Source organism: Solanum verrucosum, unplaced genomic scaffold, assembly GCF_900185275.1.
Source record: "Solanum verrucosum unplaced genomic scaffold, falcon-dt-bn FXZP01000261.1, whole genome shotgun sequence".
Classification (NCBI taxonomy): Eukaryota; Viridiplantae; Streptophyta; class Magnoliopsida; order Solanales; family Solanaceae; genus Solanum; species Solanum verrucosum.
The window spans coordinates 10,583,877-10,595,982 of NW_026019969.1; the positions used below are offsets into that span (position 1 = coordinate 10,583,877).

General features: G+C 28.6%; 1 protein-coding gene across 1 annotated transcript; it reads left to right on the top strand.

Moving 5' to 3' along the window:
• Positions 1-9,944: 9,944 nt before the first annotated feature.
• Positions 9,945-11,127, top strand: LOC125815945 (protein EXORDIUM-like 2). The gene has a single exon (XM_049495524.1). The coding sequence runs from the start codon at positions 9,982-9,984 to the stop codon at positions 10,885-10,887; it is 906 nt and encodes a 301-aa protein (XP_049351481.1). The 5' UTR covers positions 9,945-9,981; the 3' UTR covers positions 10,888-11,127.
• The last annotated feature ends 979 nt before the right edge of the window (positions 11,128-12,106 follow it).

The following is a 12,106-nucleotide window of genomic DNA, read 5'->3' on the forward strand; positions in this document are numbered from 1 at the left end:
TATATATATATATATATATATATATATCAACAAATAATACATTCAATTAAGATCATAAATGTCATGTGGTAATTTATTTGTTTTTTAATTAGTAAATATTAAACAACTCACATTTCAAATATTGTATTGATTTGTATTGGATTTATTTAGTAACAAACAACACTCTCTAAAAATATTGTAAGCTAATTTATTTGAGTAACTTAACTAGTACAAATATAAATCATAAAATCAAAAAAAATCAAAAATAATTAAAATAATTTGAGGGATATTTTTGTCTTTACATAGACTTATCCCATTGTATTAAACCCTATGCATTACTAATATCTCCAAATGGAAGGTATCAGTAAGACATCCTATAATACCACGTAGGATGTATAACTAATCCATCATAGACCCAAATAATACCATACAGTATACATAATACATGGACTATCTCTTCTAATACTTCCTACCAAACCCTATGCATTACTAATATCTCCAAATGGAAGGTATCAGTAAGACATCCTATAATACCACGTAGGATGTATAACTAATCCATCATAGACCCAAATAATACCATACAGTATACATAATACATGGACTATCTCTTCTAATACTTCCTACCAAACGACCCTTAAAGATCAACTATCCATAACCAATTTAATTACAAAGCATGAACTTCCATTGAAATTTTCCGATGCATTCATATTTCATAACTCTAAACCATATAAATAATGAATAGGTCTAGCCCAAGCCAACCTTATTCTAATTAGGCTGTTGATTTTATTATTTCATTGTTTTTGTATCACCAACTATATATTCTGTGTTAAAAACACTTTAGGAATATATATAATTTAAAGTAAAATAATTTGTAGAACTAATTAGTAATAAGTTTTCTAGATATGCAGAGTCTAAAACAACTAGAGTATTTTTGCCAACTTAAATTTGATGAAAATGGGTCAAGTATGAAAGGGAAATGTGCATAAATTTTTAGAGTCAAAATATAAGAATTTTGACTAACTTTTTAAGATGTATTTTTTCATTATATTAATATGCCAAAAAATTGCAATTTATAGTACTTTTCATGTAGCTTTTGAATATCTATTTTTTTTTTGTTTAAAATATCGAATTAATGTAATCTAATTTAACTTTGAAAATTAGTCAAATTGACTTTCAAAAATGCAACATGACAAATAAAAGTGGACGGAGGAGTATTACGCTATAGGATTAGTTTTACTTGTCACTATTTGACTTGACATATCTATTAAAAATCAACTATTGATTAGATATTTTACCACATTAAATACTTATTTTCTAAGGAGTAAAACCTAATACTCCATCCGTCCCATTTTATACTCATTTTTACTTTGCTCTTGTATTAAGAAATGATGTAACTCTATCTTTCTATCCTTATTTAATGATTTCTTAAGTCAACTTTATTAATAAATGACAAGATTAATTAATTATTCTATCAGGAGTATAATAGACAAAATATGGTAATTTATGCATAAATTTTATAAAATGACAAGTATTATGGTCCAGCTATTTATAGAAAGAGATGACATATAAAATGGGACTAAGGGAGTACTAAATATCATTTAATTGGCATTGTTTAGTCAAAATATCTATATCCATAATTATTTTTCTAATGAATGATACTACTCAAACAATAACAAATAAAAACGAACGGAAAGAGGATCATAATAGATCTAGAATATAAATTTAATTGTTCTATCTATATATATTAAATTTAGATTAAAGCTATTGAGTTATGGGAAATTTCAAATTTGTTGAGTCAAACCGCCAATTTAAAGGTAGACCCCTTGAGCTCCATTATTGGTTGTTGTTATTGTCTATTGACATATTGGATACAAATTCATTTGATGCTTCTTGTTTTACACATCTAAAATCTTACATGTGGGCCTTGTTGATTAAACATTATACCATCCAAAAAAAAAAGTGATTGGACGCATTGTATCTACACATTTCATGCAGCTTTCTAGTGTTATTTCTCCTGTCTTCATTGTCCTTGTTTTAATTTGAATGCTAAAAGTAAAAGAAATATTTGGGGGAAATTATTTTCATTTGGGGTGTTACGCACCAGTTTAAATATTATTACTCGTGATACTTCCTCTTTTCCTTTTTATTATCAAGTCATTTAACCTAAATATGTGGTCCAAATTACTCTAAAAAGTACATTAATCACTCATTTATAGTAATATAAAGTACATTATCTTTCTAGCCAACAAAATAAAAAACACAATGGACAAGTAATATTGAACTTAGGGTATAGTGAATATCTATTTGTAATATAGTCGATAAGTTAACATAAATATATGGAGTTTTAGTGTGTTTGATATGAAGGAAAAGACTTCAATATTTGATACGAAGGAAAACAGTAAAAGAAAACATTTTTAATAATTGTTACGAAGAAAAACATTAAAGAAAATAATAATTTTCTCCTCTTCACCCTAATCCTTATCTTCCACTATCCGCCTAAAAACTCCATCCACCTCACTATTATATTATTTGTCTAAATTATATTATATTGAGATAAATCATACACCAAAATATTTTTAAGATTAGATTTTAGCCTCATCCACATTAAAATCATATCACATAAACTGAATAGAGCAATATAGCAGTACATTTTAACTAACCCCTCAATTCCAACAACTCACAAATCATAACCTTCACAATTAGGGATTGATAATTTCTTAATTCAATGGTACTGACAACCGACAAAACAGATCAATTTAAAAGAATTCCACTAACCTAATCGATTTAAGTCATTAAGAGTACTAGTTGACATCCTTATTAGAGACTTGACCTCTATGTGATTCATGTAAGATGGGTGGCAATTAAGCTATGGATAAGGATTAATTATGATGTCCACTTTAATTAATACTAGCTTTTATCATGCGCCTACTCGTTACCAAACATTTAATTAGATGGAATTGACTTATGGTATTATCGTTCATGGATCATTGCATGCTTTTGAAGTGGTTAATTAGTAGAGCATAATTCGCACTAGCAATTAACTATTCTTTATTTTTTTCACTTTTAGTTGTCAATATTAGTATTAATATATTTTTATTTTTACTTGTTATTTTTAACAAAAATAGAATTTTGTCCTCATATTTTCTGCACTTATTCTCTAAAAAATTTCAGAAATAGTTAAATTTAAACATCAATTAATATTAGTATTACAGTAAAATACACATTTCAATCAATAGGTGCAGCCGTGCATAGTCCAAAACTCCAAATTGTACAAGTAAAAGTAAAAGAAGGGATCACTAATTACTACGTTTGACCCATTTTAATTAGAGAAAAATTTCAGAAATAACAAACATAAAAAGACTAAAATTGATAACTATTTTTAACTACATTTTTAATTTTTAATAAGTATGTATAATTTTTAAAGAAAAAAACAATTTACTTTTATTAACTTAAATAAATTATATTGTATATTAATAATTTTGAATGAGCATGGAAAAAATTAAAGTAACAGTTAAATTGGAAAGAGGGCGTAGAAGCTATGGAGGATAATAATCAATATGTTAATCAAAATATGGACTATTTTATAATTTGAATAATGGGTAGGTTATATATAGCTGCAATTTGGCAAGTCATAAGTTGACCAAATTAAATATTTGCATCGAAGGCTTTTATTAGCTGTAAATGAATAAGTTGAACACAACTGTTCACCACTTGTAAATCTAGAGTTAGTAGCCTTCTTCCCTTCTTAATTAAATATAAATTAAAAGTAATCCTTAGACCAATCTATTTCATATTAATGCCCAAATTAAATGTGATGATTTAATTTTATTTCAGAACAACTTGATGAAGTTTTCTATAAAGACTGTGACACAGAAATGATAATATTCCGACCTGATTCCACTATCTTTATTTGTCATTTTCTGTAATCTTTTAAATTCTGAAACAATCCTCTTTACCGTACAAAAGTAGAATATTTTATTCTAAAGTTAGTAGTAAAATTCTTTAACGTGATGACTTCAATAAAATTTAATTAATGTTTAATTATTTTAATTATAAATTTGATAATAATTAATAAAGATAAAAATAAAAAATTATATCTAATTTATGTCTTAATCTACTTTTTTTAAAGAGTATGAAATACCTCAAAAATATAATTAATATGAAATGAAGGGAGTATCCTCGTAGATGTGTACTGTACTAAGGAAATCTATGAACCGTATTTTTGGAGTACTAAACTTAGTACGGTACGGTGGTCTTGCCGAGGAAGAGTGAGTATATGGTTTGTAGTTTGGAAATTGAATTTTCTTTTAGATTAGGGACAAAAAGCTTTGAGCTGCTAAATATTGACGGGTTCTCTCTTTGTTTTTGTTTTTGGAAAGTGCTAAATATTCAGAAAATTAAAATATTTTTTAAATTTTAAAATAAATTGACGTTTTATCTATTTTTTAATTAAAATGTATTAAAGTTAAAAGGATAAAAATGTTTAAAAAGGTAAATAACATAGATAAAATATCATTCTGACAAATTTTCTGGTCAAAAAGATTTTGCCTTGTTTTTTACTCCTTCCGTATTTTTTTATTGGACAAATTTCAACTTGATTTACCTATTAAAAAATAGGAAAAATCTTTTTGACCGGAAAATTTGATCCGAATTTGGTCAAAGATAAAATAACATATTTAACACTATATTATTTTTTAAAACATTATTACCCATTTAACTTTAATACCCCTTTTAATTAAAAATGAATAAAAATCAATTTATTTTAAAATAAAAAGAATATTATAGACTTCCAAATTTTCTAGTCATCTAAAATTACTCTAATTTTTTTTTGATATAATGAATTTTTTATTTTATTCCTATTAATTAATGGCGTCTTTAATGTATTTAATCACAATATTATTTTAATAAAGACATTGATTTAATATTAATAACTTAAAAATATATTAAAAAAAAGAAAAAATCATAAATAAAAATGAACCGAGAAAATATATCTTCTCTTTGATTTAACTTTGTCCGTAGCCTACCTGCACAGTTTGCAGAAATGGTAGGGGGGACTGGGGGAGTGGGTAAAATAAATCCAAGAAAGCGCGCATGCGTACGGCAACTGGCGAATATTTGCAGGTCATTACTCCCTTCGTCCCATATTAAATATTTTTGAAATTTTACGAATAAATTTGAATATTTTAAAAAAGAATCAATCATAAAAGTAATACCCTTTCGTTTAAAAAAGAATGACTTTTTTTCCTTTTTAATCTGTTAAAAAAAAAAACTTTTTCTTCTTTTTGGTAACATTTAAATTTAAGAATTTCACGTGACATGCTTAAGGCTACAAGATTAAAGGACAATTTTGTATATTTGACATAGCTTTGATTTAGGATCACAAGATTAAAAAATCTTCTTTATTTTGTTAAACTCTGTGTGAAATCAAACTAGACCATTCTTTGTGAAACGAAGAGAGTATAAGAAAAATCTAATTATTATTTCTCGATTTAGTAAGATGAATTATTAATATGTATAATTATTTTTAGCAAGATAATCAATCAATATAGGACGAAAGGAGTAATTTATTTTTTTCTTTCAGGTAATTGATACACGTGGCAGGAGGCAAATCTTTATTTGTCGGCTAAAATTCCAAAATTGGCCCTACTTATATTTGGAAGTGCTATAACCTTTCAAGTTTCAAAGCTAAATGTAGCTTCGTTGATACTCATCCACATTTTGATATTTTTGTCGTATGAGGACTGAGATTGGAGGACTGTTGATTTTGCCGACGTTACACATCTTCCTCCGCACGTGAAACTTCGATCTCAATTTATTTGATCTATTTTAACTTTTACGAAATTTAAAAAAAAAAGGAGATTTGTATAATTTGTGTTTTTAAATTAAACATATGTTATATAGATTATTAGAATATAATATGTCAATATTTTCTCTGTCTTTGAATTTTGATTGAATATTTATCAAATCTTTGAAATTCTTTATATTTTGTAAATTGGATTTGGTGGAAGCCTCAAATAGCTTTTTTTTCTTCCAGTTAAATTTCAAGCAGTAACTACTATTTTTTACATATCGTGTTTAATGACAATTCACAGCGCAAATAAAGAAAAAAAAAAAAACATAGTGGCAATCGAAGAGGGATGGTCGGCAACCGTCCGTCCATATTCGATTCGACTGCAGCAGTCCTTTTTACAAAAACTTTATCTTCTTCAACAATTAGAGTCGCGACTCAACAACCCACTAAGTTTTCGCCTCCCAATTAAGTACTCACCAAAAAGCAAAAAGCCCCCACTTACACCAACCTTCTTGGAGAATGAGGTATTCTCTTAATGAATTCATTTATAACCATATGAAACATATTTTAGAATTTCCAAAGATTTTTTTTTTCCTTAAATTACATTTCACGTCAAACGGACTCATATAAAGTGGAATAGATTGAGTAATATTTTACACTCACATAATCTCATTCATAAATATATGGTCCTTAACTTGACTTCAGATGATATTTCTGGAATTGCGTCCCTTCAATTTTTTGTGTGTACAAATAAATAATTAAATTTGTATTAAATTAAATAAGTAGAGACAAGCATCCTATCTAACATAATACGACATAAGATACAAAATTGTCAAGTAGGATGAATGTGACTATTTGTTCAATTTTATATAAATTTAAGTGTCTATTTATACATACAAAATTAAAATGCATAAGTCAAGTTAAAGAACACATTTATATATATGTATTCATAATTTAATATTAATAATTTCGTTCACTTTTATCAATTCGTTATGCTAAAATAAAATTTACTTTTATTTTATTCATACTAATTCGTAGGGTAATAAATTCGCACATTATCGTCCAGATGTCCCATAAATTCACTACTACTACTACTTTAATATAAGTTATGAGACGTATGGTTCGCAAAAGGCGACTGATCACTTAGTAATTAAAAATCTGGGGTTTAGAATTTAATTAAACTTGAATTAGGAAGGATTAAGTATAGAGGCCCTATAATACATATTTAAAAGTGCACACAATTTAGATGCCCTATAAAGCTTCGCGCACCCACTTACCCTTCACTTTCTAAACTGCACACAATTTTTTTTAAAAATATACTTATACTAACATATAGTTGAGTCTATATTTTAAAAAAATTAAAGCACTTTTTGGACAATAAAACATATTAACAAACGTATATAAGAAAAAATATTTAAAAGTTAAAAAGATTGTTTGTATTCTTTTATTATACTTAGATAAATTTACCAGATTTTATAATATTAAAATAATAATAATAAATTAAAGCAGTGCATTGAAAATAGGGAAACATACATGTATATGCAAAAGAAGAGAAGCAGTACAGATTTATATATAGTGAGTGGCCTAGGAATCAGAGACTGAAATGGGCCATCCTCAAATAATGCAACACACCGTACTTGTACTCCGTCCCTAATTACTTGTTCATTTTTTAATTGATATACCTATTAAGAAAAATAATTAATGATATAGTGAATTTATCATTTTTTCATTATTAATTATGAATTAGATAAAAAGTTCTACGTTTTTTTAAATAAATTGTAATTTAATTGAGGTTATAATAAATGAAAAGAATTTGTTCTTTCTCAATTTGTCAAAACGAACAAATAATTAGGGACAACTATAAAATGAAAAATGGACAAATACTCAGGGACAGAGGGAGTATTAGAGAGGCTCAAACAAATAATTTGCACCTAATCTTTTGATTATATATTTCAAAATAAACATTAGGATCAGATTCCACCTATTTATAGTGTACTCTATTCTCTTATTTAGGGATTTCTATTTTAGATTTTTATTCACTATTTGTTTCTCAACAAACAAATAAATGACATATATATTGAACCAATGTCACATCCTTTCTTTTCTAATCTATCCAAACAAAATGAAAAATATTAGCTTTTCTATAATTTAGAAATAAATTATAAAAAAAAAAAAAAATTCTAAAGTTTTCCTTTCTTTTATAAAAATGTTGTATTAAGTTAAATAGTGTCACATAAATTAAGATAGATGAAGTTGTATTTTTATAAGGTAAAAGCATGGCGAAGCTACCGCTTTGATTATGAATTCAGTAATTTTGATCCAAATCTTATATTTATAATAAAATATATAATATAACAACATAATCAATGTAGTAGAATATGAAGAGAATAAGGTGTATGTATACCTCACATCTACTTTCGTGGAATTGAGAAATTGTTTTTGATAAACAATTCACTATTAAATCAAGAGTTTTTCCAAATATATATATATATTTTATTTTTTTTTATTTTTTTATTTTTTTAAAAAAACTAAATATTGGTTGAATACCTGTACGAAATTAAATTGAGTATAAAATTAGAAGATGATTAAATTAGATGAAGCAATTCCAGTCATAAGAAACATAAAATTAGTACTCCCTTCGTCCTTGTTTACTTATCTAATATTTTCATTTCTCATTTTACTTGTTTTTTTAACAAATCAAATAAGATATTATTTTTTCTATTATACCCTCAATATATTAATATTGAGTTAATATTTTTTAAAAATATATAAAGTAAATATATTTGAAATCCTATCAAATTATAGGATAAAATGATAAATATATTAAATTAATAATTATTTTCTTAATAAATATATATAATAAAATTAATTAATAAATAAATAGAAACGGATAAACTATAAAATTGTTTGTTAATAATGATAACACCATTGAATTTGAGCAGCGCTTATGAGTGTATGGACTGAAGTGGTCCATAGGCTACCAACTCCCAAAGCCTAATATACGCTGCACTGAAGTGGTCCATGAAATGTTGCCACCTCCCGCAAACTGTTGTATAATTTTCCCATTTTTAAACTTTTGCACATTACTTTCACTGCCCCATTGTCCCCCACCCTGCCTTTACTTCAAATGTATAATCATTGATAAAACATCAAGTAAGATTTTTCTTTTCAATAATATAAACATGAATTTATTAGTATAAGAAATATTTTCTTTACAGAGAACATAAAATTAACATGGATTAAGTAAAAATTAAATAGTCAATATGAATGGTGATGTAGTGGTGGAATTACTTCACCTCTAATAAGAGATTTCAGATTCAAATCTTATCTATGGAGAAAATTCTATCGGAGGCGTTACCTTCAAATTAAACTTTGTGACAAACTTCAATGCAGACATCGACCAACGGATTGAAAAAAACCAAAAAAAGTAAAAAATGAAATGGACGGAATAGATATAAAACACAAATGTCCATGTAAGCAAATACCGTCAAACTATGATAATTGATAAAGTTAGTCTAACTTGGAGAACTAACATTTCTTTTTTTAGCCACTCGCAAAATTTAAATATAGAACAATTTCAAATTTCTATTGTGCCATCGCTTTCGATCTCCCTATTTTTTACCATTAGTATTTGGGTTAAATGCACTAATAGTATAGAGAATATCTATATTATTAATATAATTCCACTTAATAAAGCATATTTAATTAGGATTATTGATCAATTCTTGTTAAATAAAGTTATATACACTTCAAAAAGAAAACTTGTGAATATAATTAAATATTTTACTTTCAACTATCTACGTTACAATTTACATGTTTAAAATCGCGAGATTAGAAACGAAGAGAATAGCAGACACGTCAATATCGCTGCATGCAGTGCCATAACTCCACGTCATGCTCCAGACCATGCCTTTTTTCTGGGTGTGCTTAAACTCTCCTACATTAAGGTCTGCTGAGTAGACCACCACGTCACCCTATCAATCTTCCAGCCTGGCAAATGTACTGCTCCTCTTAGTTTCCACCAGCCCCCTATTACATTTCTCCACGTGGCAATACCTGATGTTGACATCTCCTTTGCTACAGCTGTCTCCAATTCTTCCTAACTCTTTAGCCCTACTATAAATATCACTACTTTCTCTCTATTTTACTCAGTTCTTCTTCTTTCTCTCTTGCTCAATACGCTTGATAAAAGACTTTTAGATACTGACAATATGGCTTCAAATTACATTTCTGCCACTGTTTCTTCGATCCTATTGTTCTTATTGTGCTCCTCTTCTCTCTTCGGAACTTCCATGGCTGCTCTTGTTCAGGAACAACCTCTTGTTCTCAAATACCACAACGGTGCTCTTCTTAAGGGAACCGTGACCGTTAATCTCATATGGTACGGTAAATTTACCCCTATCCAACGGTCTATAATCGTTGATTTCCTTCAATCGTTAAACTCCCCAAAAGCCCCAAATCCTTCAGCTGCTTCCTGGTGGAAAACAACTGAGAAATACAAAACTGGTGCCTCCACTGTTACTCTAGGAAAACAAATTCTCGATGAAAATTGCTCTTTAGGAAAATCTCTGAAAAATTCTCATATTGTGTATTTGGCTTCCAAGGGTGGTTATATGGGTAGGTCGGTGAACTTAGTGTTGACGGCGAAGGATGTATTCGTGGAAGGATTTTGTAGCAGATGTGGGTCCCATGGCTCAACTCGGGGTAAAGTCCGTTTCACTTACGCTTGGGTTGGTAACTCGGAGACTCAGTGCGCCGGTCAGTGTGCGTGGCCGTTTCATCAGCCTATCTACGGCCCACAAACGCCGCCTTTATTGGCGCCGAACGGTGACGTTGGCGTTGACGGGATGATTATCAACGTGGCATCGGTTTTGGCGGGAACGGTGACGAATCCGTTTAACAATGGATACTTTCAGGGGCCAGCGACGGCGCCGTTGGAGGCTGTTTCGGCTTGTACCGGTATGTTTGGGTCGGGTTCTTACCCGGGTTATCCGGGTCAAACTCTAGTTGATAAGAGTACGGGTGCTAGCTATAATGCTCATGGGGTTAACGGGCGTAGGTTCTTGCTCCCTGCTATGTGGGACCCCTCTAAATCTGCATGTTCGGCGCTCGTTTGAAAGGGAAACAATCACGAGGGAGATAAGGAGAAGAAAAGAAGTGGGTGGTGGGATTGGGTGTGGACGAGTCTACGTATGTTCATTGTACCTTCAGGTTTTGGTGGACTAAGGAATGGCTAGTGTTGGGGTGGGTGGTTGTCGTTTTGTATGACTGTATATTCCTTTGCTTTTATGTTTTTAAAAAAATGTGTAAAATGCAATGCCTATAGGACTATAATTAAATAATATGATCCATAATAATATTAGTGTTAATATAAAATATGAATTTTTTAAAAAAGGTTCTTCCTTCTTTTTCTATGTTTGGTAAAACAAAATAGAGGGTTTGGTTAAGAGTAAGTTTTGAGTAAAATGAAAATTGCTGATTTAAGGAGTAGTTCTTTTTCCTTTCAAAATAACTGAATTTTTAAGGCAATGTATATTAATTAAGAAAAAAATTTGAAACATATAATGAACGTCACTTTTCACTTTTGTTCTTAATTGTACTTTCAATTTTTTTTTGAAAACATAAATATATTTAATTAAAATCATAATTTATTTGAAAATAGAAGCAGGTCAAAGTAAAATATGAACAATTGAATCTTTTGAAATTGTCATATAAAAAATGTAGGTATCTAAGGGGAAAAACTGATTTTTTTTCTTGATAAAACTTTCCTAAATTTTAAACAATTAATTTAGTTTGAATTATAAAAAAAGACCAATACTTTTTACTTTTTTTGGAATGGAGAAAAAATGGAGGGAGTAGTAATAATAATGGAGTGTAATTTGTAACTAAATTTTTTTAGTTTGTTGCATTGTCTGAGCTGCTGACGGATTATTATGGTTATTAAACAGAACACCTAAAAATTAATTATTCTTGAAGAGGGGCAAAGCATGGTGTGTTTTAGCCTTTTATGGTTCTCCTCTCTATATCAACATTTTCGGATAACACGTGGTTGAAGAGATTAATTAGAGTAACTCCAACAAAAATTAAATTTTGATCAGAATTATGATTATAAATCTGTGTCTTTTCCTTGATTCTTCTCTCTAAAGATTTTTCCATAAGATTTGATCATCATAACTCAAGGACCGTTTATGGCGTATTTCTCACTCGAGGGCCTAATAAAGTATTTCCTGAACTAGGATGATTTGAATTTGATCTATTTAGGAATATTTAATAAATAGTGGAATATTCAAGATGCCCGGATTGCGGAATATTCAAGAGGCCTCTTAGAGGGATTAT

Coding starts and splice junctions, on each gene's coding strand:
- LOC125815945 (XM_049495524.1), top strand. CDS start 9,982: ATGGCTTCAAATTACATTTCTGCCACTGTTTCTTCGATCCTATTGTTC.